General features: G+C 37.1%; 1 protein-coding gene across 3 annotated transcripts in view; it reads left to right on the top strand.

Annotated features, from left to right (window-relative positions):
* GABRA5 (gamma-aminobutyric acid type A receptor subunit alpha5) overlaps positions 1 to 26,988 on the top strand; it is an 80,960-nt gene that overhangs the window by 43,175 nt on the left and 10,797 nt on the right. For all 3 annotated transcript variants that reach the window (XM_077122365.1, XM_077122363.1, XM_077122364.1), the window contains exons 7-8: positions 3,170 to 3,252; positions 26,692 to 26,835. In XM_077122365.1, coding sequence (XP_076978480.1) covers positions 3,170 to 3,252; positions 26,692 to 26,835 — 227 coding nt within the window. The remainder of the gene's footprint in view (positions 1 to 3,169; positions 3,253 to 26,691; positions 26,836 to 26,988) is intronic.

The following is a 26,988-nucleotide window of genomic DNA, read 5'->3' as shown; positions in this document are numbered from 1 at the left end:
AAAAGCAATTGTTATTATTTTCTTTTTTTAACAGGAAAATTAGACCCAAAATTGTATTTACAGAGAGGTAAGGCAGGTTTAACGAAGGTCACGCAGTTAGTTAGTGACAGACCTAACTGTAGAATTGGATTGTTTTAACCTTCTGAAAGTTGTCTCTAGCCCTGAGGTGCCCCTGGTTAAGCAGTGAGCTCATTAGTGAGGTTAGGAGCCAGAACAGTCAATTAGGACAAGGCCAGATGGAAGCAATGAACTCGCAAGACACCTTCTTCCTGACCCTAAAATTCAGTTGTTGTTAAAAATGACACTTGAGGCTCCAATAAGTCAATGCTTGAATGTCTTAACAGAAATTGGGAAAGAAACAGAAATTGGATCTTTGATAAAAAATACTGGGTTCTTGTATCAACCACTATTTCAACGAACTTTTTCCATAGGCAACTTTCTTAATCTTTGGTTTCATTTTCCTCATCTGTAAAATGAGAGTTGGGAGTAGGTAACCTAGCTGGTTCTTTTGAACTATGGCAGTCCACCATTTCAGACAGTATTTTTTATCTCAATTCTGTGTAAATGAGGTTGGCACTCTATGGTTCAAGATTGCCATGAAAAGAAGACCCCTCCTATGTGGAGATGTTTTTTAAGTAGTCTAAAAGCATAGGTCATTTTTGAAACTTTTAAAGGAATAACATACTTAAATTTTATTCTGTTACTGAAGTTAAACTATTTTGCTATAGGAACTTTATCTGAATACTAAGTGAATTCATTAGAGGGGATAGGTGAATTAAATGTTTCTGAGATTGGAATCCTAATTCTAAGGAACTCTTTCAACAAGGAAGAATTCATTAGGTTCTAATAATAGTACATATTAAAATTGTAATTGTAGAATTACTACCATTTTTATATTTATATTAAAATAATTTTTGTTTGAAAGATACTTCTTTTTAGATATGGCTAAATTCTGTCCACCTGAAGTCCAGAAAAATTCTAGCATATAGCCAGAGGAAAGAGACAGGAAGCCAGCAATGGTTCAGCAAGTTGTCAGGAACTTAGCAAAGAGATCTGGCTTTAAAACAACCTGCAACGGAGAGTTTGCTGGGGACAGAAGCCCAAATGTGTGAGCTGGCAATCATGGCAGTGTCTAGAGGAGAGAAGTCTCTGTCGTTGAGGCACCATGTTTTCACTTCCTCCCTGATTATGGGAATGAGGCCCATAAAGTTCTTCATATGGTTGGGGGCCGACAGAAAGACCATAAGGCTGGGTCTGCTGGTTGAAGTGTTGAGTATATGCAGCTGGATAGCCTCACATCTACCAGAGATTGAGCTTCAAGGTATTTCTGTTATGCCAACATCCATTAACTATTAGAGTAGAGGTCATAGGCCAGCATAAAGACTGATTCTCCTATTTGGGTATGTTTTCCTCTAAACTTCTATGTACTTTTTTTGTATATGCTTCCTAGCTTCCTATTTCCCTACTAAAATTTTGCGTGTGAAAGAAATTCTAGTTTTTAGGACATCAGAAATTTTATTTAACAACTAGAACATATTTGACTTATTTGAATCCTCTGATTCCAAGATAGCTTTAATGAACAAATTGCTTAACAACCATATAAAATTACCCCTTTTCATTTGGTTGATCAGAATTCTTGCAAGCTGTGCTTTTTACATTCTAATTCTCTTAATTCTAAAAGTACATCTTCATTTACTTATTAGAATTACCAATTTATTTATTTATTTCATCTTTATTAGTGACCCTTTTACATAGTTTATACATAAAGAGATCCACTGTAGATCACTTATCATGTAAAACAATCTAAAGATGTAACAACAGTTTAATATATACCCAAATGTATGCTAGAACTAAATTTTTAACTTTTGAAAGCCATGAATATTCATGTTTCTTTAATGCTGTGAGAAATGTTCTGCTCTAAAGTTAGATATAAAGAAGTAAGAAACTGAAATTTATATACCAAGAAAGAAAAGGAAGTATATGTACTTGTAGAAGAAAACCTAAACTAAAAGTATCAGGTGAAATTTAAAATAAAATTATAGATATTGGCAACTTTCTTCTTTATACCTTTTCTGTAACTTCAAATTACTCTTACGAAACTATTTGGATTATCACTTAAAAAATCACCCTGTCTGAATTTGACATCTTTGTGGTATGGTCTCGTCCATCCATAATCAGTAAAACACTCAAAACAATGTAAGATTTCCTCTCCTTGATAGGCACAGACCTTTCTTCCATGGACATATATTTTAGTTTCATTCAGAGACTACATATATTGACTATTCTGTCTGCAATTGTCTTATAAAGTGATGTGCCAAATTATAATAGCAACAGCTTAATTTATTTTAACAGAAGGAACAAGTGAAGGGTAAAATAATTCATTTTACATTTTGATTCTCACATAGGCAACATTTTGACTTAATACGAGAAATGAGCAGTATTGTTAATTTAACACTGAATTATTGCTCTAAGAATAGAATTACAAGATCTGTGTAAAGTTTAATGTTTTCACATTTTTATTTCATTATAGGTTTTTATAAATAAGAGGCAGAAGATAAACTCAATAATGAAATTTAGAATCACTACCTAATTACTAAAGTCTGCAGAAAAATAGAGCACCCCAACGTGGCATCGAGCAAAAGAATCTACTCTTTTATCTGGAAACAATATAACACAGTTTCACCGAATCTGTGGTTTCATGGCTTGGGCCCATTACCCAATAACCATAGCCAGGTTCCAATCAAATGTGGACTATATTTTTATCCTAGATTTACATTTTTTAAGTTTGTAAAGTATTTTTTTTACAAAAGCATGGTGTTAGCCTTGTCATGGAAATTTTTTTGAGATAACTCTGGGCAATAGATGGGAAACAAAAAGTAAGTTATTTTTAAAGCCATCTTAAATTGTTTTTTAAGTGGCAATATATACAGGTACATATACCCAGCCACAGAACTGCTGAGTAGTTTTACTTTAAATCTTATTTCTAAATCATATTCATCTGCAATCCAAATCCACATAATATGGTGAGGAAATTTCAGGCATTTTCTTCTAGAATATTAATTAGAATAATGAGTAAATTACTTATTATGGCTTTTGGGAACACAGTGGTTGTTGAATGAATAGCAAGAGTTAGCAAACCATTTAAAGATCGCCATCTCTTATTTTTCAGTTTGACTATCTCTGCTGAATGTCCGATGCAACTTGAAGACTTCCCAATGGATGCCCATGCTTGCCCTCTGAAGTTTGGCAGCTGTAAGTTATTTTCACAAGTAAGAACCATGGGTAGTATACTTTCATTTGGAAAAATTTAGGTTCTGCATATAAGCAAAATGTGAACTGCAATTTGTTTACGAAGACTGGACAGTGTTGTGGAGCACACACAGTTTTGCCCTTGCCATCCGTACAGGCATTTTAAGTTCTCATTTGCTTGTCTTTAAAATGGGCACATTAGCACCTGCCTAACATACATCATTCATTAGGATAAAATGAGAATGAAGACACTGTAAACTCTAGAATATTCTCCCCAGATCTTCACCTAGATAGTTACTTATTGTTTACATGTCACGATTTAATGGTCATCTCCTCAGAGAATGCTTCCTTGGAGATTAATGAAAATTACCTGCCAGTCACTTTGTTTGCTGTGCTGTGATCATTGCTATGTTGACTTGCTACTCTAGAATGTTCCATAAGAGCAAGAACGGTGTCTGTCTTGCTAACACTCACTGCTCAGCCTGAACACCCATCTATAATCAAAGATGTGGACAAAATAGTCATTAACTAAATTTGAGTTCCTTGAATAAATAAATAATTAATGTCAAAATATGGTAAGGGTACAGTTGTCCAATTTGAGTAGAAACTCTTGGATTCAGCTGAACATATTGCCAATGGAAGATGTGGTGAAAATGGGCCCGAAGAATGCCTTCAGAATTATCCCCAGTGATAAACTACTTAGCAGCCGAATTGGAAGCTGTCTTCTATTTCCTTCTTTATTTGTACTGTTCATTTGTTCTGGTGCTATATAAAATTTAATTTTAAGTGCAGAAGACTGTCCTCTTTGAGATTAAGCATCAAATTACGTGGGTTTGAATCCTAGTTATCCTACCCTTTATTCCTGAAATATTTATTTTTCTAACTATTAAGTTGTCACTGCTGTACTTATTATTTCAATTATTTTCCTTTCATTTTCAAACATGTTACTATGCTTTTCCTTTTTTTCCCTGAGCATTTGGAAATTATACATCCCCTTTTTACTTTTCATGATTATCTTTAAATTTTAGAAGTATATTTAAAGCAGTGTTTTTTCTAGCAAGATACAAAATAATATTTTGTTTCAAAACCAAAACCAAGTCTTTAGTATGTTTTGATGTTTTTCATTCTCCTAATGCTGATTCTGTATGATTTCATTGAACTCACCTAGATTTGTTTTCATTTTTCTTTTGTTATAATTCCTCTTTTTAATGTTTTTTAAATATTTCTTTAATTTATGGAATCAATTTCTAACAACGGTAATCTACACAGCCTCGCCACAAAATCATTTATGTTTAATTTAAGTTTTATTGATGTCTTTGTTTATTACCATTTTAGTTGTGGAGTTTTAAAATCTTGGGTCTCGTCTTTCTATGCTTAACTTTGTGGATGGTAAGTTTTGGTCATAACATATTTAAATATAATAAGTGTCTTCACTATTCAATGTTAACCAGATTATAGAACACAGAAATTTGGCTGGATATAGAATTTTAGAATCAGAATTATTTTCCCTTAAACTTTGATGATGTTGTTCCACTGTTTTCTAAAATTTATTGTAGACATCAATTTGTTTCTCATTTCTTTGTATTATACCTGTAGAAGCATTTAGAAGTTTCCCATTATGCTTGATGTTCTGACATTTCACCAGTACAATAAATTCTCTTGGTAATTTTGTTGGTACTTTTACTCTGAAGAAGTGCCTCATCTTCTGCTCTAGGAATTCTTTTCCTGTTATTTCTTAGTATATTTCCTTCTCTCAGTGCTTTTCATATTCAGCATCCAATAGGTGAGTGTGGGGATTTCATTATCTTAGTGTTTCTAAAACATTTTTCAACTCTTGTATCCATTAAATTCTAGGGAAATACCTAGTCGCGGTAGTCTGATTATCCAAACTTCAGCTAGGCCCAGTTTTATTTTGATTTTACCTATGGCAGATTATATTTTTGAAAAGTGGTATAGCAGTTTTGTTAGTCCCACATGTTTTTCCAGAACCTTGCCACACCTTATCGAGAGATGGAGTCTCTTCTCTCTTTGAGCCAGTGTGGAACTTTGAGACTGCCTTGCCAAGTACAATGCAGCAGAAGTGTTTGTATGACCTCCAAGGCTATCCAAAGAAGGATGACATCAACCCACCTCTCTCTGCCCTAAGATGCTCATCCATAGGCCCCAGCTACCATGATTTGAGGAAGCCCAAACTAACCCACCGGGAGAGACCACATGGAGAGGCCCAGGTGGAGAGGAAAGAAGCCCTTAGTCAACAGTCTGCATCAACTGCCAGTCATGTGGGTGAATAAACCATCAGATTATCTAGTTCTCAGCCTTGAAGTTTTCCAACATAGCTGTTTTACTGTTCCTTATGCAAATTCTTGAACCACAGAATTTATGTACATAATAAATAGTTATTTTATAACACTTAATCTTGAAGCAAGATTTGTATGTGGTCATAAATTTTACTAAGAAATTTCCGTATTTGTTACCTTACTTATGTTTTAGCATCATCAATTTTAATTTCCAAACACTCTTAACATTTCTTTTTCACAGCAGTTTTTTCTTTTTATTTTAAATGGTTTGGAAAATTGATGGCTGGTCCATTCTCTATCTTAGCACCCAAGTTGAGTTACACTCAGAGACTTTATTTTTTTAAAATACTTTTATTGAGAAATCTTCACACACATACAGTTCATACATGGTATACAATCAGTGGCTCACAGTATCATCACATAGTTTTGTATGCATCATCATGATCATTTTTAGAGCATTTGCATCACTCCAGAAAAAGAAATAAAAAGAAAAAAACAAATTCATACATTCCATACTCCTTACCCCCTCTTATTGACCACTAGTATTTTTCAATCTACGCAATTTTTTACCCTTTAACGCCCCCTATTATTTATTTATTTATTGTCTATCCTTATTTTTTTCACTCAGAAGCTTTATTTTGGTAGCAGTTGCAGGGACCAGTGCTAGGAGAATGCAAGACAGGAACCACTGTTCTGTTACCACTTAAAACCTCGCTGTCACTGATATCCTGACACTTGTTACTACCCTGTTAGTGGTATCATTCTGGTTATATGTTTTAAAAAATCATATTCAGAAGACCTGCTTTAGTAAGTATATGGGGCTGCAAGTTACTAAGTTCTGTTTGATATGCCACTCTTCCTTTCCTGGATTTATTTCTTCAAGTAATACCTTATTTTTCTTGTTCAATGGCAATATCCCTCATAACTTTCCAGATTTACTTTGGATTTAATTTAGTCCCCAAATTATATTATAGAAATCATTAGAAGGCTGAAAAGTTGTAAAAATGTTATAGTGACTGTCCATATATCCATTTCCTTGATTAAGAGTCAGTAAAATATGGTCCCTGGACCAAATCCGACACACTGCCTGCTTTTGAAAATAAAATTTTATTGCAACACAGCCACATTCTTTCATTTATGTGATGTCTATGACTGCTTTTGTCATACAGTGGCAATGATGAGTATCCAGAAACCTATATATCCTGTGAAATCTATAACATTTACTGTCTTGCCCTCTACAGGAAAAGTTTGCCAACCCTGACCTAAATTCAGTAATGTACTGTATGCTATATTTGCTTTATCATAGGTACATCCTTCTTTCTCTTCATCAAGCTATCATTTTTGTTGATGTGTTTTAAGTAAGTTGCAGATACTAGTATATTTCATCACTAGATATGTCAGCCTACACAGCAACTCTAGTTAACTAGAGTTCAACATTTATTTCAGTGCTTTATTGTTTTTAGTTAAAATTCTAAATGATTTGACAAATGAATACACTTATGGAAACCAAACCCTTAAAAAATATATGGAACATTACTATCATTCTAGAATATTCTTTCATGCTACTTCTGTTCAGTGTTTGCACAAAACCACTCTGCACAATTCCTCCACTGCTCAGGCAACCATTGTGCTGGTTATTTTCACCATAAATTAGTTTTGTTGTTCTAGAACTTCAAATAAATGGAGTCATGTAGTATATGCCTTTTTTGGGGGGGGGGGGGAATGCATGGTCCAGAAATCAAACGAGGGTCTCCCGCATGGAAGGCAAGCATTCTACCACTGAACCACCAGTATATGTTCTTTTTACAGTATTTTTCAGTCAGCATGTTTTGAGATTCTTCTATTTGTTCTATATATGAGTATTTTGTTCCTTCTTATTGAAGAGCAGTATTTCATTATGTGACTATGTTACAATTTGTTTATACATTCTCCTGTTGATAGATATATGAGCTGTTTCTAGTTTAAGGTGATTTTGAAAATATCTGGCATAATAATTGTTCTACAAGCCCCTTCAACAACATATAAATTCATTGCTCTTAGGAAAATAATAGAAATGGAATTGTTCTGTTTGTGTTTCTAAACTGGTTGTATTATTTACACTACATAAATTATGTATGAAAGTTCTTATTCCACATACTCAAGACATTTGCCTTAGTGAGTGTTTAGTTTGTTAAAGCTGCCCAAATGCAATATACCAGAAATTGAATGGCTTTTAAAAAGGGAAGTTATTAAGTTCTAAGGCCATGAAAATGTCCTTACAAATTTACAGTTCTAAGGCCATGAAAATGTCCAAATTAAGGCCATGAAAACGTCCAAATTAAGGCCCCAACAAGAGGCTACCTTCACTCAAGAAATGCTGATACCAGCCAGAACACCTCTATCAGCTGAGAAAGTATGTGGCATCTGCTGGGGTCTTTGGCTTCTGGATACTTCTGTCAGCTGGGAAGGCAAAGGGTGATACCTGCTAGCTTTCTCTCCTGGCATCTCATTTCATAAGGATTCCTCAGGGGTATTTTCCTTCTTCATCTCCAAAGGGCTCTGACTGCGTGGGCTCTAATAAAGCTTTTTCCAAAATGATTCCCTCTTAAAGTTCTCCAGGAAGCAATCCACCTTGAATGGGTGGAGACACCTCTCCATGGAAACCACCTAATCAAAAACTCCCACACCCAATTTAGTGAGTCACTTCTCCATGGAAACAATGAAAAAGATCCCACCCACAATTTTGAGTGAGGATTAAAGAACTTTGCTTTTCTGGGGTGCACAACAGTTTTCAACTAGCACAATAAGTCTTTTTGATTTCAGTCATTCTGTTGGACATGTATTGGCATCTTACTGTGATTTTAATTTGCATTTCTCTGAGGACTGATGATGTAGAACACTTAGTGTTATGTTTATTGCCCATGTGTATATCTTTCTTTAATAAGTATACATTTAAATATTTCATTTGTGTTTAATGAGTTGATTGTCTTTTTATTATTGCATTTTAGGAGTTTTTTATATGGCTTGGATATTTTTCTAGTTTGCTAGCTGCTGGAATGCAATATACCAGGAACAGGATGGCTTTTAAAAAGGGAATTTAAGCAGTTGCTAGTTTACAATTCCAAGCCTGAGAAAATGTCTCAATTAAAACAAGTCTATAGAAATGTCTAATCTAAGACATCCAGGGAAAGATACCTCAGTTCAAGAAGGCCGATGAAGTTCAGGGTTTCTCTCTCGAGAGGGAAGGCACATGATGAACACAATCAGAATTTCTCTCATCCAGAAAGGCACATGGTGAACACGGTCAGGGTTCTTCTCTCATCTGGAAGGGCACATAGCAAACATGGTGTTATCTGCTAGCTTCCTCTCATGGCTTCCTGTTTCATGAAGCTCCCTGGGAGGTGTTTTCCTTCTTCATCTCCAAAGGTCGCTGTCTGGTGGACTCTGCTTCTCTTGGCTATGTCATTCTGCTCTGCTCTTTCTGAATCTCCTTCATTCTCCAAAATGTTTCCTCTTTTATAGGACTCCAGAAACTTATCAAGACCCACCCACATGGGTGGAGACATGTCATCACCTAATCCAGTTTAGCAACCACTCTTGATTAAATTACATCTCCAGGGAGATGATCTGATTACAGTTTCAAACATACAGTATTGAATAGGGATTATTCTGCCTTTATGAAATGGGATTTAGATTAAAACATGGCTTTTTTAGGGGACATACATCCTTTCAAGCCAACACAGATATCAAGCCATTGTCAACTAGATATTTGTGGATATTTTCCCCTCAGGGGAACTTGAATATTGATTTTCTTTATGTTGTCTTTTGAGGCACTGGCGTTTTTAATTTAAAGGTTTAATTTATTTTTGTTTTTTCTTTTCTGTTTAATTTAGTTTCTAATGTCTTAGCCAAGAAACATTTTCCAAATTCACTTGCCAATGTATTCTGCTTTTTTTTTTTCCTAGAAGCTATAAAGTTTTAGCTTTTATGTTAGGTGTATTATCAATATCAAATTAATTTTGTACACTGATACAGGCACCAAGGTTTGCTTTTAATGTATAAATATCCAGTTGTTATGCACACTTTGTTAAAAATACTATCCTTTTCCTATTAGATTGATTTGGAACCTTTAACAAAAATCAAATTGCCTTATAACTGTGTCTATTTCTGGGTTTACTATTCTGTTCTATTAATATATTTGTCTATCCTTCTGCTAATATTAAAATACCCCTTGCTTAAGAATTGTGGTAACATATATGCATCCCTAAATTTTTCATTTTTACCCTTTTCAAGTGCACAATTCATAGCATTAATTGAATTCATTGCATTGTGCTACTGTCACCACCACCTATTATCATAACCCATCCGTTACCCCAAACAGAAGCTTTATCCATTAAGCAGTGACTCCCTGTCTCTTTACCTTTGTCCCCTGGTAACCTGTAAAATGCTTTAAGTCTCTATGAATTTTCATATTCTAGTTGTGTCATATAATTGGAATCATACAATATTTATGCTTTTGTTTTTGACTTATTTCACTCAACATATTTTCTTCAAGGCTCATTCAAGTTGTTTGTATCAGAACTCCATTACTCTTTACTGCTAAATCACACACATACATATATATAAAAATATCACCTTTTGCTTATCCATTCATCTGTTAATGGACACTTGGGTTGCTTCCACCTTTTAGCTATTATGTATGATGCTTCTGTGAATACTATTGTACAAATATCAGTTTGAGTTTCTGTTTTTAGTTCTTTTGGATATATACCTAGAAATGAGTTATCGGTCATATAGTATGTCTATGTTTGATTTTCTGAGGAACCACCAAACTTTTTTCCAGAACACCTGTGCTATTTTACATTCTCAACAACTGTATAAAAGTACTCATTTTTTCCAACTCCTTCTCCACACTTATTTTCCATTATTTTAATAATAACCATCCTACTGTGTATGAAATGGTGTATCATTGTGGTTTTTATTTACATTTCTCTGATGACAGATGATGTTAAGCATCTTTTCAAGTGCTTATTGGCTATATGTGTATCTTTAGACAAATGTCTGTTTATGCCCTTTGCTTCTTTTTAATTGGTTTGTTTTTGTTGTTGTTGAGTTGTAGCACTTCTTTATATATTCTGGGTCATAAATTCTTGTCATATTCATAACTTATGAATATTTTCACCCATTCTGTAGGCTGTCTTTTCACTTTCTTGGTAATGTCCTTTTATTCAAAAAGAAAGTTTTAAATTTTTATGTAGTCCATTTGTCTATTTTTTTTTCTATTGTTCTTGCTTTTGGTGTCAAATCTAAGAAGTCACTGACAAATCTGTGGCTGTGAAGATTTGCCTCTATGTTTTCTTTAAAAGTATTATGGTTTTAGCTCTTATATTTGGGTTATTGATCCATTTGAGTTAATTTTTTCATATCATGGGAAGTAGGAGCCCAGCTTAAATTTTTTTGCATGTGGATGTCGAGTTTTCCCAGCAGTATTTGTCAAAGAGCCAATTTTCCCTCCATTTAGTGAACTTGGCACCTTTGTAAAAAATCAATTGACCATAGATATGTGGATTCATTTCTGGGCTCTCAATTTGATTCTGTTGGTATGTATGTCTATTTTTAAGTGGCTACCACACTACTTTGATTATTCTGGCTTTGTGGTATGTTTTGAAATTGAGAAATGTAGACATCCAAATTTGTTCTTTTTGCAAAATTATTTTGGTTATTCAGGGCTCCTTATGATTGCCTTATACTTTTGCTGCTCTTTTCCATTTCTGGAAGAAATGCCAGTGGAATGTTGATTGGGAGTACATTGAAACTGTAGATCACTTTGGATAATTGACATCTTAACAGTTTTGTCTTCCAATCCATGAACACAGGATATCTTGCCACGTATTTAGGTCTTCTTTAATATCACTCAACTGTGTTTTGTAATTTTCACAGGTCTTTCACCTCCTTGGTCAGATTTATTACTAGATATTTCATCGTTTTAAAAGCTATTGTAAATGGAATTGTTTTCTTAATTTTCATTTCTGATTTTTCATTGCTGGTGTAGAGAAACACAATAGAATTTTTTTGTGTGTAATTTTGTAAACTTTGTTGAATTTGTTTACTATCTCTTTTAGCTTTCTGGTAGATTATTTGAGATCTCCTCTATAAAGGATTGTGCCATCTGTGCATAAAGATAGTTTTTACATGTTCCTGTCCAATGTATATGACTTTTATTTCTTTTTCTTGCCTAATTATCCTGTCAACTTAGAACTGCCACTACAGTGTTAAATAGCAGTGCTGAAAGCAGGCAGCCTTGACGTATTCCTAATCCTAGGGGAAAATGCTTTCAGTTTTTCAGCATCGAGTATGATGTTAGCTAAGGGTTTTTCAAAAATGTCTTTTATCATGTTGATGGAGTTTCTATTCCTAGTTTTTGAGTTTTTTTTCTTTCAGGAGAAGATGTTAGAGTTTTACAAAAAAATTTTTGCATTGATTTAGATGATCATGCTTTTATTTCCCTTTATTCTGTTAATGTTTTGTATTATGTTGATTGGTTTTCTTATATCGAACCAACCTTGCATTGCTGGGATAAATCCCACTTGGTCATAGTATATAAACCCTTTGATATGCAGTGGGATTTTATTTGTTAGTATTTTGTTGAGTATTTTTACATTTATTCATAAGGGAAATGAGTTTGAAAGTTTTTTTGTGAAGTCTTTATCTGGCTTTGGAATCAGATTAATGTTGACCTTATAGACTGATTTAGGAAGCATCACCTCCTCTTTAGTTCTTTTACCAGATGTGAGATGGACTAGTATTAATTCTTTGAATGTTTGGTGGAATTCCTTAGAGAAGCCATCTGGCCCTGGACTACTCTTTGTTGGAAGACTTTTTTTAAAACATTTTTTATTGTGAAGAATAGCATATATACAAAAAAGCAATAAATTTCAAAGCACACTGCAACAATTAGTTGTAAAAGAGATTTCAGAGTTTCATATGGGTTGCAATTCCACAATTTTAGGTTTTTACTTCTAGCTGCTCCAAGACACTGGAGGCTAAAAGAAATATCAATATAATGATTCAGCAGTCATACTCATTTGTTAAACCTTGTCTTCTCTGTATAGCTCCACCTTCTCCACTCATCTTTTTCACAATCTTTAGGCTTATTTGGGGAATTCCCATTCTAACTTTTCCATGTTGTAAGAGGCTGTCAATAGTATGGGATAGGGGGATGAAACTAGTTTATGATTTGGAGAGGCTGGACCCTATGGGTTTCAGGACGTATCTGGCCTAAGAAACCATCCGGAGATTGTAGGTTTCTGGAAAGTAATCATAATGCATAGAACCTTTGTAGAATCTCAGATAATGTCCTAGATATTCTTTAGGGTTCACAGGAATGGTTTTGGTTGGGGGTTTGGCAACCCTGGTAACTAGCAATATGTAATTGAAGCTAGAATAAGAAGGGCCTCCACAATAGCCTTTCGATTCTATTTGAACTCTCTTCGTCACTGATACCTTATTTTGTTACCTTTCTTTTCCCTCTTTTTATCAGGAAGACATTGTCAATCCCACAGTGCAAAGGCCAAGCTCATTTCTGGGTGGGCATATCCCACATTGCCAGGGAGACTTATGTCCCTGGATGCCATGTTGGAACATGTAGGGGAGGGTAATGATTTTACTGCATTGGGCTTAGAGAGAGAGGCCACATCTAAACAAAAAAGAAGTCTTCTGGAAGTAACTCTTAGGCATAACTACAGCTAGACATAGCTTTTTCACAACAGAAATAGGCTTCACAAGAGCAAGCCACAAGATCAAAGACTTGCCCTATTGACTTGGGAGACCCTAATGTTTAGGATAGTATCAGGGCCTTCCTTAGTGATAAAGCTTAATGGTTCCATATTTTCTTTTCTGTTCCTCAATGGATTTTACCAATACTTTTTAATTATCTATGCAACATACTCTGACTATTTCACTTAAATGGAAGACTATCCTTTTAGATATACCAACCAGCTCCTACTTCAGCAACACATGATAAAAATCCAGCAGCATATCCTTGAGGTCGCTTTCTGGGCACTCCACATGGGAGAACTTCACAAACCCATCTCAGCCTCATTTCTTGAGTAGCAGCAGTCCCTTCTTGTCATTATGAGGATGTCTGTGATACTTCCTGCTAATGATCCAGTGCAGCTTCTTTATTTCTGCTTTTCAAGTGTTTGGCCAGAAAGACATGGATAAAAGAAGCCAAGTCCTACCCCAGTAATTCTGTAATTGAAAACAAGGATCATTTCTGATGACAACGTCACCATCTCATATTTGCTTCTGACAGCAGGTTTTCAAAGCACACCTCCAAAGGCAGTTTTCTCACTGTGCTGTCCTCCTTCCGCAACCTGGGACTAGCTCCTACTGTGCTGAGCCAACCTCTTGGTCCCACCTCTCACCCTCCTGCTTTTCTGCTTGAGTGGTACCAAGGAGTAGTGAGTCCCTACCCAAGGCGCAGTCATGGCTGGCCCCTGGAGCAACTCCTGCAAGAATGGATGGGCCACTGACTCCTCAATGGGCACACTTCCTAGTCACCATGGGGAAACCCTATGGCGTAGAAGTGCAAGGGGGAGGTGATGTCTGGTCTCCCAACAGTCCTCTCTTACCTCCACTCTCTGCAGCCCTTATACCCCTATGGTGTGCTGCCTGCCTGGAGGAGATGCTGCAGCTGCCACCCCACCTGGCTCCATGGCAGAAGACAGCTCAGTGACCATGTTTCTATTGAGGTCAAACATAGCTGTCACCCATCCCTTTACGTAGGTGAGAGAGAGGAGATTGGCTTGAATATGCCATAATTGAAGGAAGCAGACAAGAGGCACAATCAGTTTTTCTTCATTGATCTTGAGTGCTGCACTCCTCCCAACTTCATTTATTATTTCTAATAGTTGTTTCTAAATTCCTCAGATTTACTATAAATAGCATGGCATCTGTGAATAGACAGATTTATCTTCTCATTTCCAATCCTTATGCCTTTTATTTCTTTCTTTTGCTTTGTTGAAGCTGCCAGGATATCTAGTATAGTATTAGAAGTTGTGAATCGATTATCATTGCTTTGCCCACAATCTTCTTAAGTGTTCCCTATTTCACTGTATAATATTATTATAGGCTTTGTAAAGATGCCTTTTATCATATTGTAGAAAATTCATTCTATATTTAAGTTTCTGAGGATTTTTATGATGAATTAACATTAAATTTTTCAGATTAATTTTTTTAATATAGTGAATGAGATTAATAGATTTTCTAATGTTAAATGAGCTTTGAATTCCTGTGATGTAATAAATTGGTCACAGTATATTTTCATTTTAGATATGTTGGATTCAATTTGATGTTGTTAGTGAATTATTTACCTATATGCACAAGTAATAATTGGTCTGTAATTTTCTTTTTATATCTAGGCTAAAATGGCCTCATAAAAACAAGTTTTCAAGTATCCCCTCCTCTATTTTCTGAGGAAGTTAATGCAAGATTAGGGCTATTTCTTCTTTAAATGATTGAGAAAGTGCAGGGAAACCATTGAGGCCTAGGGGTTTCTTTGAGGAAAAGATGTTGATAATGAGTTAAATAACTTTACTAGATGTAATATTATGTAGAAATTCTATTTCATCCTGTTTGAGTTTTGGTAAATTGCATTTTTCTGTAAATTTATCTGTTCCATCTAAGTTGCTGAATTTATTGACATAAAGCTGTTCAAAATATTTCCTTATTGTCCTTTTATTGCCTGCCCAATCTTTAGTGAAAACCTTTATTTAATTCCTGATATTAGTCATCTGAATTCTCTCTTTTTTGCATTGACTAGTCTCAGTAGTGGTTTATCAAATTTGTTCCTTTTTTCCTATAACAAACTTTTGGCTTTGTTAATGTTGCACATCGTTTGTTTTGATTTATATTTCATTTATTTCTGCTTTCATCTATTTTTTTCTTTTCTTGTACCTCCTTTTGGATTTACATTATTCTCTTGTTTACTTCTTAATAGTAAATCTCCAAAGAAACATTAAGCATTTTTAGAGTAGATTTTGTTTTTTCTTTTCTAATATTAAACACTTAAAACTACACATTTTCCTCTGAGCATTTATTTATGGGTTCTTAGTCTGATGAATGATATTTTTTACTGAAACTTGGTATTGTGTGTATTATGTTAAGAAATTCTGATCTTATTTAAACTTTCTTGCTTTAGGTGTTTTATTCTAACCCTACCCCAACAGGAGGAGGTGGGGCACAGCTTCATTGTTGCCAGGTTGGAATAGAAGACCATGTTCCCTACCAGCCTTAGATGACACAACCAGAGTGTTGCCGCTTCTACTTACTGCTGGTTGAGTGTAGGAGTTCCACTCCATACTATGCCTCTATTGATTCCTGTCTGGCTGGGAGGAGGAAGAGTACCTCATTATGGATACTCACATGGACAGCGTGTGCAATAGTGGTCTCATTACCACTGAGCAGTGGTGAAATTTCTAACTCTCCGCTGTGCCTCCTCTGACACCACCCCACATGGAGAGGAAGAAGCTTGTTACCACTCTGCTAGGATGGAAGCCAGGCTTCCCACATGGTTCTGCTACCACCACAGGGAGTGGGCTTTATTACTACTTGGCAGGAATGAAAATCCTGACTCCTTCTGTATTCAGTCTTCTCTCACATCATCCCATTAGGGCTTTGGGGCATCTGGTGAGGGTGGAAGTTTAGCCTCTTCACTCGTCCTTTCCTGGCTTGAGTGAGATGGAATCACATTATTTTTCCTGTAGTCATTGCCTGAAATAGGGTGGTTATTTTCTAAAGATGTTCTGTCTTAATAGGATGCCCCTTTCCTGGTCCTTTCTTAGTACAAGTTTCTGTTTTGTGTTTTTTGTTTGTCTTTTTTTTCTATCCTGTTGGTATTTCTGGGTTGCCAGCTTTTTCAGCTTTAAATCTGGGATATATAAGACCAAAAGAAAGAGGGCTCACCACTGTGTCATCTTTTGGAACCCAAGATCCCTAGCCAGTCTGCCTTCTTTCTGCCTTTCAGAATCTTACTATATTTGTTTTCCCAGTATTTCTAGTTTTACTTAGGAGAGAGAAATAGGAAAAATACATCTATTCCCAGAAGCAGAAGTGCCCCAAATGTGTTTTGATTTTTTTTTTTTTTTTTTGCATGGGCAGGCACCAGAAATCAAACCTTGGTCTCTGGCATGGCAGGCAAGAACTCTCCCTGATAAGCCACAGTGGCCCGTCCCCCCAAATGTGTTTTTATTCTTATTTATGCTCTTTTCTGAGCCTTTTGTATCTCTAAATTTGTCTTTAATCAAATTTGAGGAATTTTGATCTTTATACTTTCTAATTTTCCATTCCCCCTGTCTTTTCCAACTTGGGTTCCAGTTACATGGTTATATATTTGATATTACATCTCAGATCACTAAATGTCTGTTTATTTTATTGATAGTTTTTCCTGTTTATATCAGATAATATTTATTGCTCTGTCAAGTTCACTAATTCTTCTGCCATTTCCAATGTCTTTTATTACAAGTATATTTCCTTTACATTTTTAAGCATAGTAGTTGCTATAGCTGCATTAAAATTCTTGTCTGCTAATTCTGAAACCTGGATCTTCTTGGAGTCAGTCCACATTGATCATATTTTTCTCTTTTGTATAGGTCATGTTTCCTGTTTCGTCTACATTTAATAATTTTGAATTAGCTCCTGGTTATTTCAGTGTTACAGTGTGAAGAACTGTATTACATTAAACTACTTTAAAGAGTGTTCATTTTTTAAAATTAGTCAGCTAACTTGGCTGAGTTCAAACTCCAGAGTCTGTCTTGCCTGTGGTGCACAGAAGCTCAAGTCTCAGCTTAGTTCTTTTACCTTAGTTGGACTTCTAGGCTTATGATCCATGCATGGGTATAGTTCTGGTGTCAGAAGTTTTTTATAGAGATTATATTCATCCTTATGAGTCAGTTTGGGAATCCATAAGTCTTTCTTTTCTGGGATTTCTTCATTTTCCAGCTTCTGTGATAGTTCTCGACTCCTTCTTTGGGTCTCTAAACCAGTAAGACTGAGGGCTTCTATCAGACTTTTGTCCACCCCCAGCACTGGCTCACAGCTTTTTAGGTGACTAGCCATTCCTTTTTTACAAAATGTTAATACACCTTCAGTTTTTCATGTACTTAGTTGCTTTCCAGTTTCTTCAGGTAATTATATTTTATGTTGTGTCCACAGTTAATAGTTTCTTTCTAATAGAAGCCACTCTGCCATTACTGGAAGGAGAACCTTTTCAGGGTCTAACTGTTTTCTTTTATATTATTTCTATCATTCCAGAGGTATTTTTTGGAATTAGAAGAGGTTAATATATATGATGAGCAAAAATTTAGGTTGGAGAGAAATTATTCATTTCTTTTAAGCTATGCTTTCCAAATGCCATAGAGAAAAAACAATATACACTTATTTGGGAGAGGTGGTGTAATTGAAAGGGACTTTTATCGGGCATTTATTTAAATCACTTGCTGCCATGGGGTGGTGTGGACATCAGTATTTAGAGCAATGAAGCCTCTAGAAATCCTAAGGCAATTTATTTGAAAACCAATGATCATGTTCCCTGGAGGGATACGAGTTGGATATTTTAAAATATGCCTTTCCTTGCGTGTGAAAATTAAGCTCCTATGCCAAATTTGACATGCTCTTCCAGGCTAAATATCTTTTTATCTGACTATTTTGAAGATTGATTTGATTCAGATGTTGATAATTTATTTAATTTGCCTTTAATATCATTACTGTGATGTGCAAACAATGAGTTAGAAGTATTTAAGTCATATATCACATTGATATACAATTGGCCACAAGCTGGAAAACTGCATAAACTTTCCCTTTCTTAAGCTTACATTGTTTTAGCTCAGGACACTATTTTAAGAGGAGAAATGCTATTCAATTAAGTGTCTAACTTGCCTTCCATTTTTTGCATTTACTAAAAATAGATGTTTGCCCAAACTTTTTCACTTATATACTGGCATTGAACATGCTGAGGCTAAATGTGATAGTATAATGAGTTTCAAATTACTCAGCTCCAGAGTTCTCTGCTATTAGGAGACAAAGGAATACAAATATATGTCATTATTCTAATTACCCACATGCTCAGGCTTCTCTAATTCAGAACTGAATTTAACAGACATTTCTGTTTCTGCCATTGCAGTAGTCAGAATATCTCTGCTCTCAAGAATTCTAACAAAAGTTGAAATTATCCCAAGGTTTTAAAGGGATGTTTCCTAGCGCATAAAAAAATTATTTAGGATAATAGCATGATTCCCATTTGGAAGCAAGTACCTAAACAAATCAAGACTATTTAGAAAAGGAAAAAATACACCCCACTTTTTATCCTTTTCATTTATGAAGTGATATGTTGTTACATATTAAATTAAATCATGAGACAAGATCTGGATGCATGAAAATATATACCATATTTGACATGGAAGTTTCATTTGTGGACATCCTGAGAGGAGGATTTCAGGAAATTGGGGATAACTCTCATAGTAGTGATCTATGAGTACCTTCCGACATGTGGAATCATGATCGTGTTACTGTGTTTGTCATTCCAGCAAGTAGTGAGTGTGGATGGTTTAGGAAGCAGATTTCTGAATGCCTGACAGAAGCACGTTACAGCTGCAAGGTCTTGGAAACTCATTGATATTCAATGTGCTTTATGTCTGACTTTAGACCGTTTTAGCAGTCACTTTGATGAATTAGTTTAAGTTCATTACTACTTAACAAATATTTTGGAAGTGATAGCCTGTTAGTGCAGCAAGGAGCACAAAAGCATAAACCCTGCTTTGCTCCCAAGGAACTGATGATGGACATGCTTATATTTAGATACGAAGGCTCAATATTGAATTGAGGTAAACACATTGGTGCAGCTGAAAGCAATTTGAAGTTCACAGAAGGGAGAGCTCATCTTGGATTGGGTAATCACATTTTGAACTGAACCTGATAGGATTTGAATAAAGAGAATAATGAATATAAGGCAAAATACAAACAACTACAGATAAGTTAGTTGAAGTGTTGAACCAAAAACAGAAGCTTCATTTGGGGAAAGGACAGGTCTGCAGTACAATCAAAATAGGAAGGCTTAAATACTAGCTAAAGGGTTAAGTTTGTAATAGTAAGGCAGGGCTGCTAAATTTGTTGAATAAGAACATGCAGAAATCACTATTTATGGAAGTAAAACCAAAAGCCTGGAATCACAGTGATGTGGTTAGAAGTAATGAGACCCGAGAGTAGGATGGACATTTTCCCCCTCAGATCAGCATGGGGCAGTAACCCAGAGTAGTTTTACAGGGGCTCAGGGATAAGATATTAGAAAGCCCCTTGGCTAGCAGATGCAGATCTTCGGGTGTACCCAAGTATATCTTACTTGGTAACATAGTAACATGGTGATGTGGTTATCTCCATATGCCTGAGGGCTGCGCTTATCTCTGAATGGATTCTGGGGAAGGGAAAGGGGGTGACAAAACACCAATGCTTTTATTATCCACCTCTTGAATTTGTTGATTATTGGGTGTTCTGTAGGCCATTAAATATAATGTACCTAAAACATTTGTATATTACAGAGTTTTGATCTATCTGATGCAATTTTGTACAATTGAGATGTTGACTTGTTTTTACAGTTCAGGAAACTGAGGCACAGGGAAGTAGGTCACACAATGGTGGGTGGTGAGGTCTTGTGATGCAAGTCCTTTCCCTCCTCCACTCCCCTTGGGGAGGACAAGACTGAAGACATGAGTTTCACTGAAATCAAATCCTATAGGTTTTCAAACTCCAAAATTTGAAAGATCTGTATTACACTCTAATCTACCTTTCTTCAGACTTAATAGGTAATTAATGCGGGGCATAAAAAATATTTCCTAACTGGCTGTTGGCAATTCCTGGGTGTTTCTACTCAGCTTGACTATAGGCCTTGCCCACTGTTTTCGCAAATCGGGTTTGCTTTTTACAAACAATTAGAAATTGAATTCAAGGAGACAAGTCTTTCTATAAAACTAGATTTGATACCAAGCAAAAATCCTTCTCAATGTATGTTAATTATAGCTGCTATTAATTAAGCACTAACTGCGTGTGGCAGGTATATGCTAAATACTTGATATTCACGAATGCATGTTGTTTTCACAGTTACCCTGGGAAAAGAGGATGCTATTGCCCCGAACTATAAATGGGGAAATAGTGGCTCAGAGTTTAAAAAGTCATCAAGGTCATTCAGATAGTGAATGTTAGAGTCATGGCTTTATTATTTTAATATTTAGTTAAAAACGCACTGATTCTAACAGATCTTTAAGGAATAGTTTGACAGTCAAATCACCAACTCCTATACAGGCTTTACAACACTAGATAAGCAGATGAAAAGTGTCCAACTCAGGAGAGAAGTCACATGGAAAACAGTGACATATTCCAGATGCGGGTGGTGAGCAAGCCAAACTGTCTTGCCTGATCTGCTCACATGTGGATGGGGAGGGCGAGCTTTGTGTTTCCAGGGTGCTATTCCATGCTACTCAGTCACACAGCAAACCCAAGTGCCATATTTACTCCTGTCCCTGCACCACTGACACAAAGAGAATAACCTAAGAGTTGCTAAATAGATGTGTGAGCTCAAGTGGACATTAGGGGTCATTTATTCAAACCCCCTTAATTTGATGAAGACTCCAAAATTCAGTGAAGTTAAAGTGACATGCCAGAGGCCACACTACTTCTCATTGTTGATATTATTAATTCTTCTAATGTTATCAATTAATAGTAGACCATTCAAGACCACTAACAGTTTGAGAAGCTAGATCGTATAAATTATGCTTAGGTATTGTAGAAAATATTCATGTATCACTTTGTGCTTTCAGATAACTTTTATCTACTTAAAATTACAATTATTTGGATCCTCTCTATAAGATAAGTATTGTTATCCACCCAATACCACCACCCCCTGAAATGATGCAGAAATAGGCTTCGAGGAGCTGTGCTTGCTTAGATAGCTAGAAGACCGCAGAGTCAGCTAACTCCCGTCCAGAAGTCCCTGTAGGTCTCCTGCGGGCACACCACTTAGCCAGGAAACTCAGAAAGAAGATTCAGGAGTGTTAAGCCAGTTCCCAGTCCCACCAAGAAAAAGGATGTTCTCCTGTGGGCAGATAAGCAAATTGGGAGAATGGACAGTGCGCCTGGAGACCAGGACTGGATGCAGTGTCACACCCACCTCTGTGCCTCCTCTGCCTATAACTCCTGTCTGTTCATCCCCAGGTCCTTAATGTACCTCCCTCCAGGCCTTAGGAGGAGATGCCTGCACCCCTAGACCTCTTCTCAGTTCAGAAGCCCCCGTATCTATCATTTTCTCCCTCTTACACCCCTCTTTGACCCCTTTTCCTTTCTCCATTGAACAGGCTTGGCCCCAAATAGTCAGAATGCTAGTGTATTCCCTGAATCCTGTGTTCTCTCTCAACATGTCTATATTCACAGACATTTCCTAACTGCTGAGAATTGCTCATTCTCCAGAGATGTGTGGACTCTAAGTTCAAGCTTACAAGGGCTATGGGGTCCCCTGACTGAGAAATGGAGAATGGGCTGTTAATAGAAGTCTACACCCCACCCTTTGATATTATGCCTCCCGTGAGCCTGGCTATTAAGGAAAGCCAGCTTCACAGTGGCAGCTGCTCCCACCTGGCATGAGGCAGACTAGTGGCGGGCGGGGGTTGAGGGGGAGATAATGCAAATCAGGTACAGGAAGCATGCCAGCTCCAGTCTGGGTCCAGCAGGAAGCTTGAGCGTCCTCTGGCAGAGGAGACACTGCCTCATTACCATCTCTCACTTCAGACTCACACCTCGGCCAGGATTCAGCAGCCTCTGTGCTCAAATCCAAGTCTGCACCCTTCAGATTCAGAGTTCTGTAAAATTTCCATAATTGGAAAAAGAGAAATTATATTGCCATTCATAGGAAACTCAGGGGGCTGTCAGAGTCACAGGATACACCCAGTAGTGCTCATGACCAAACATTCAGAGAATTCGCTTGCTAAGCTACAGTGTCAACCCCATGTCCCTGTCACCCCCAATCAGAGCAATTTCCCAGTAAAAATAAGATAACAGAATACACTTGGACCAGAAGAGCTCCCCTGCTGCCCATGTAGAAGAAAACAGGGTTCTAAATTATCTGAATTATGAATGCCATGTTAATAGAAAATACACAAGAATACTACCCAGCCTCCCCTTGCAATATGAACTATGTACAAGAATGTACACAGAAGTCAGTTCCAGTTGATGGAAGTCATAAATGTGAAAGGCAACCCTCCAAAGCTCTTAAAATAATTGTATAATATTTCATGACCTTAGAATAAGGGATGTGTTTTGCAATAAGATGCAGAAAGATTAACTGTAGATTAAACGTTTGATGAATTTAACTACATCACTGTTTATCAAAAATACACACCACAAACTAAGTGAAATAGCCACAAACTTGAAGAAATTTGCAATGCATATTACAAAAAAATTATGTGTGTCATAATGTATAAAGAAAACGTGAATCACATGGGTAGAAAAGCATGGACAGATTTCCCAGAAAAGAATCAGATAATCCAAACAACATATTGCTCAGTGACTCCTGCCTATGAAACTACAAAGGAAGCAATGCAGCAGTTAACATAAAATTCAGAGAAGTATTTTAAGAGAGGTGGAGTGTGAGGAGTACACAGAGGACTATAAAGGTCCTGATTTTTCTATATATAAACCTCTGTATGTATTTGGTACATACACGTAGTTTGGTACATACATACTTGTTTCATTATTTTTTAAAACTGTGTTGACTACTCTTTTGTATGTAAAATAAGTGATGTACATTAGTAAAGAAACGTCCTTAGTTTTTAGCAACATTCAAGATCATTCAAATGGCCATTTTCCTGGCTTCTTCTAGTCCAAAGACTCTGATCCAAGGATATGTCTTTGCTGTGAGAGGTAACAAATGGCACCTGCAGACATCATTTGCATGGAGTTTTCTAGCCTTGCTTGTTGGTGAGATCCCAAGGCATGCAGTTGTACTCAAGGACACTTTCCCTAGTAGCAGCTGTCTTCTGTTCATCTCCCACCTCCAGGACATTACCAGGCTCCTCGCCTGCGATGGTATACCATTGTAGTGGTGATGATTTTGTTCAATCTAGACTTTGAGTTGTGCTCTGCTTGAGTAGTTTGGGGTGAATGCACAAAGCCATGTTTTGGAGGTTGTGCAGAAACACGAATTAGATTTGGAAGAGGTGTGATCCTTGACCTATTTGCTGGGTATGTGCTTAGACAAATCTATGTTTTTGCTAAAGCCAACTGGGCTTTGAACTGATCTGCCATGGAACTGTTCTTGCCAAGGTCACCATGACCCCTCATTGCTAAACCCAGTGGTTAGCTTTCAGTCATGGTGTAGGCTGACTGACATTCAGCCTCTGGGACATGTCCCCTGGGTTCTTCCTTTGCAGAGGCTTCTCTGATATTTCTCCCTCACCTTCTGAAATGCTAAATCCCCATTGTCCTACACAGCATTTTTGCTCAGTGCCTTCCCTTCCCTCCTCCACCAGCACTTGCTGTGAGGGATGTCATAAGCTTATGCTTCCAGGGCCATCTCTGTGCTGATAACTCAGGGCCTTATGTCTTCATCAGTCCCCCTCCCATGAACTACAGACTTGAAAAGCCAACTGCCTTCTCAGTATCTCCACTTAAATCCTTACAAGCCTCTCAGGTCTAACACGTGAACACCTGAACTGTTGGTCCTCACTAGAAACTGGTTCCTCCCAGAATCTTCACCATCCTGGTAATGAAATCCTCCTTCCAAATGGCCAGCCTGGCTGAACTGGCCTTGCAAAGCTCACATCCAATTCATTTGAGTTTTCAGTGAGTTTTTCCTTTACAGTATATAGAATTTGTCTTTGCTTATCTACTTCTACCACTATCTCCTTGGTCTAACACCATTGTCCCTCACCTGAATCATTACCTTAAACAGCCTCTCACGTCTATTCTTTCTCTGCCTTTCTAGTCTCCCACCCGAGCCAGTGTAAGCTAGAGTACCTCACTTATTTGCTTATAGACTTTCAGTGTCTTTCCAGCTCACTCAGAGTAAGAGTCCAAGGCCTACTTTTTGGGCTCGGCGAGCCTGCTCTCTTTCTCTTCCCTCCTGTGTCCATCTGTCCTGCCACATGGCACATTTGGCCTTTCAGCCGTCATTGACATGCTCCCAGCCCAGTACCTTTGCACTACCATTCTCTTAGTCTGGGAAGCCCTTCCTCCTGATGGCCCCACAGCTAGTTTCTGCTTGCCCCTCAGGTCATCTTCTAAGGGAGGCTTCTCTGACCATTCCATTTAAAATTACACCTCTTCCTCTTCATAATGTGTGTATTGTATTTTCCCATATAGCTTATTACTACCTTACATATACATATTTTGTATATAATAGTTATCCCTCCTCTAGAGTGAAAATCTCTTGAAGAGAGGGACTTTTTTTCTTTAAATTTTTAATTTTGAAGTAATTTTGAACTTACAGGTAAGTTGTGAAAGATACAGAAAATCTATACAGAGAATTCCAATATATCCAATCCCTAAATACCAAGATCCACCACTTTTTTTTTTTTTAACATGGGCAGGCACCGGGAATCGAACTCGGGTCCTCTGGCATGGCAGGCAAGCATTCCTGCCTGCTGAGCCACCATGGCCTGCCCAAGATCCACCACTTTTAACGTTCTTCTGCATTTGCTGTATGATTCTGTCTGTATATTCATCTATCTGTCTGTCTATCTATCTATCCATCTATATCTATATCTACTTTTCAACATTTGAGAGTAGGTTGTAATACATTATTCTCCTTGAACACTTGATATATCCATGTGCATTTCTTCAGAACAAAGATATTCACTTAAGTAACTACATTATGTACAATTATCAAAATTCAATAAATTTAACATTGATGTAAAGCTTACAGTCTAGATTTCACTTTTAAAAAGATATATCCCAGATTGCCCTTTGAACCTAGAGGTTTCTTTCAGTTTCATTCTCTATCCTATCCTATCTGTATTAGATTTCTATGGTTTCCATAACAAATTACCACAAAGTTAACCACTTATAACAACACAAAAGTACTTTCTCACAGTTGTGTAGGTCAGAAACCCAGTGACTCCTCTTGGCTTCTCTCTGCTTTGTGTCTTACAAAGCCAAAATCATGGTGTTAACAGTTCTGCATCCCTTTCTGTAGGCTTTGGGAGAGAATCTGCTTCTAAGCTCGTCTGGGTAGTTGGTAGAATTCAGTTTTATATGATTGTAGGACTGAAGTCCCCATTTCCTTGCTGACCATTGGCTGGGGATTGTTTTCAAGAGGCCACCCACATTTCTTAGATTGTGGCCACTTCCTCTGTCTTCAAGGCTGGTAATTGCAGGTGGAGTCCTTGTCACATCCAAATATTTCACACTATCTCCAACTGGAAACCTGTCTCTTATATGAAAGTTTCAAGTGATTAGATTGCCCCCACCAAGATTAACCAGGATAATCTCCCCATCTTAAAATACATAGACTTAATTCTATCTGCAAAGGACCTTTTGCCATACAAGGTAACATATTCATGGGCATAACCCTAGGGGTGAGACGGTGATGGGACAAATGTCCTGCCTGCCTCATACCTTCCCTCCTCGGAAAGTGGCTCAATGTCTGTTAAAAAGTAGAAAGTACATTATATTGACTGTGGCCGGTATCCCTATGTAAATATGAATTTCATGTAGTGATTGTGAGAACCCTAAGAGAAACAGGCACTATTATCATCCTGTTTTACAGTTGAACACACTGAGGCATGGAAAATAGGTACATGTCCCAAGGTCATAAAACGGGGATGTGAGCCCAGGCAATCTGGTCCCAGAGCCTAGGCTCTCATTGGCATTTGATCATGCCCCTTTGAAAAGAAAACAGCAGAGATCAACAGACCTCTGTTTTGAGCATTCAGTCCTTTGTGATGGTAGGGACCTGGACTTCAGTGGCATCTGCCCTGCTGTGACCATCCTACATGTTTTTAGTTATTTAAATTTGACTTTCCAGACTTTGAAGTTGTCACTCGTATTTCTTTTCCAAGCACCTTTGGTTGCCCCATGCTAAAAGTGATACCATTTTTATGCTACTTTCTGTCTCTCTCCCATACAGATGCATACCCGAATTCTGAAGTTGTCTATGTCTGGACCAATGGCACCACCAAGTCTGTAGTGGTGGCAGAGGATGGCTCCAGACTGAACCAGTACCACCTGATGGGGCAGACGGTGGGCACCGAGAACATCAGCACCAGCACAGGTGAGGAGGGCTCAATGGTCCCACAATACACCACGAAGGGCTAGCTGCTACAGCTGGCATCCTTGCTCGGAACCCAGGCCAAGGAGCACCCACTCCTCCTTTCCCGACTGCTGCCCTTTCCTCAGCAATGTGTGGCACAGCTGTGTGCAGTGC

Source organism: Tamandua tetradactyla, chromosome 12 (assembly GCF_023851605.1).
Source record: "Tamandua tetradactyla isolate mTamTet1 chromosome 12, mTamTet1.pri, whole genome shotgun sequence".
NCBI classification, from domain to species: Eukaryota; Metazoa; Chordata; class Mammalia; order Pilosa; family Myrmecophagidae; genus Tamandua; species Tamandua tetradactyla.
This window is presented reverse-complemented; position numbering and strand designations above follow the sequence as displayed.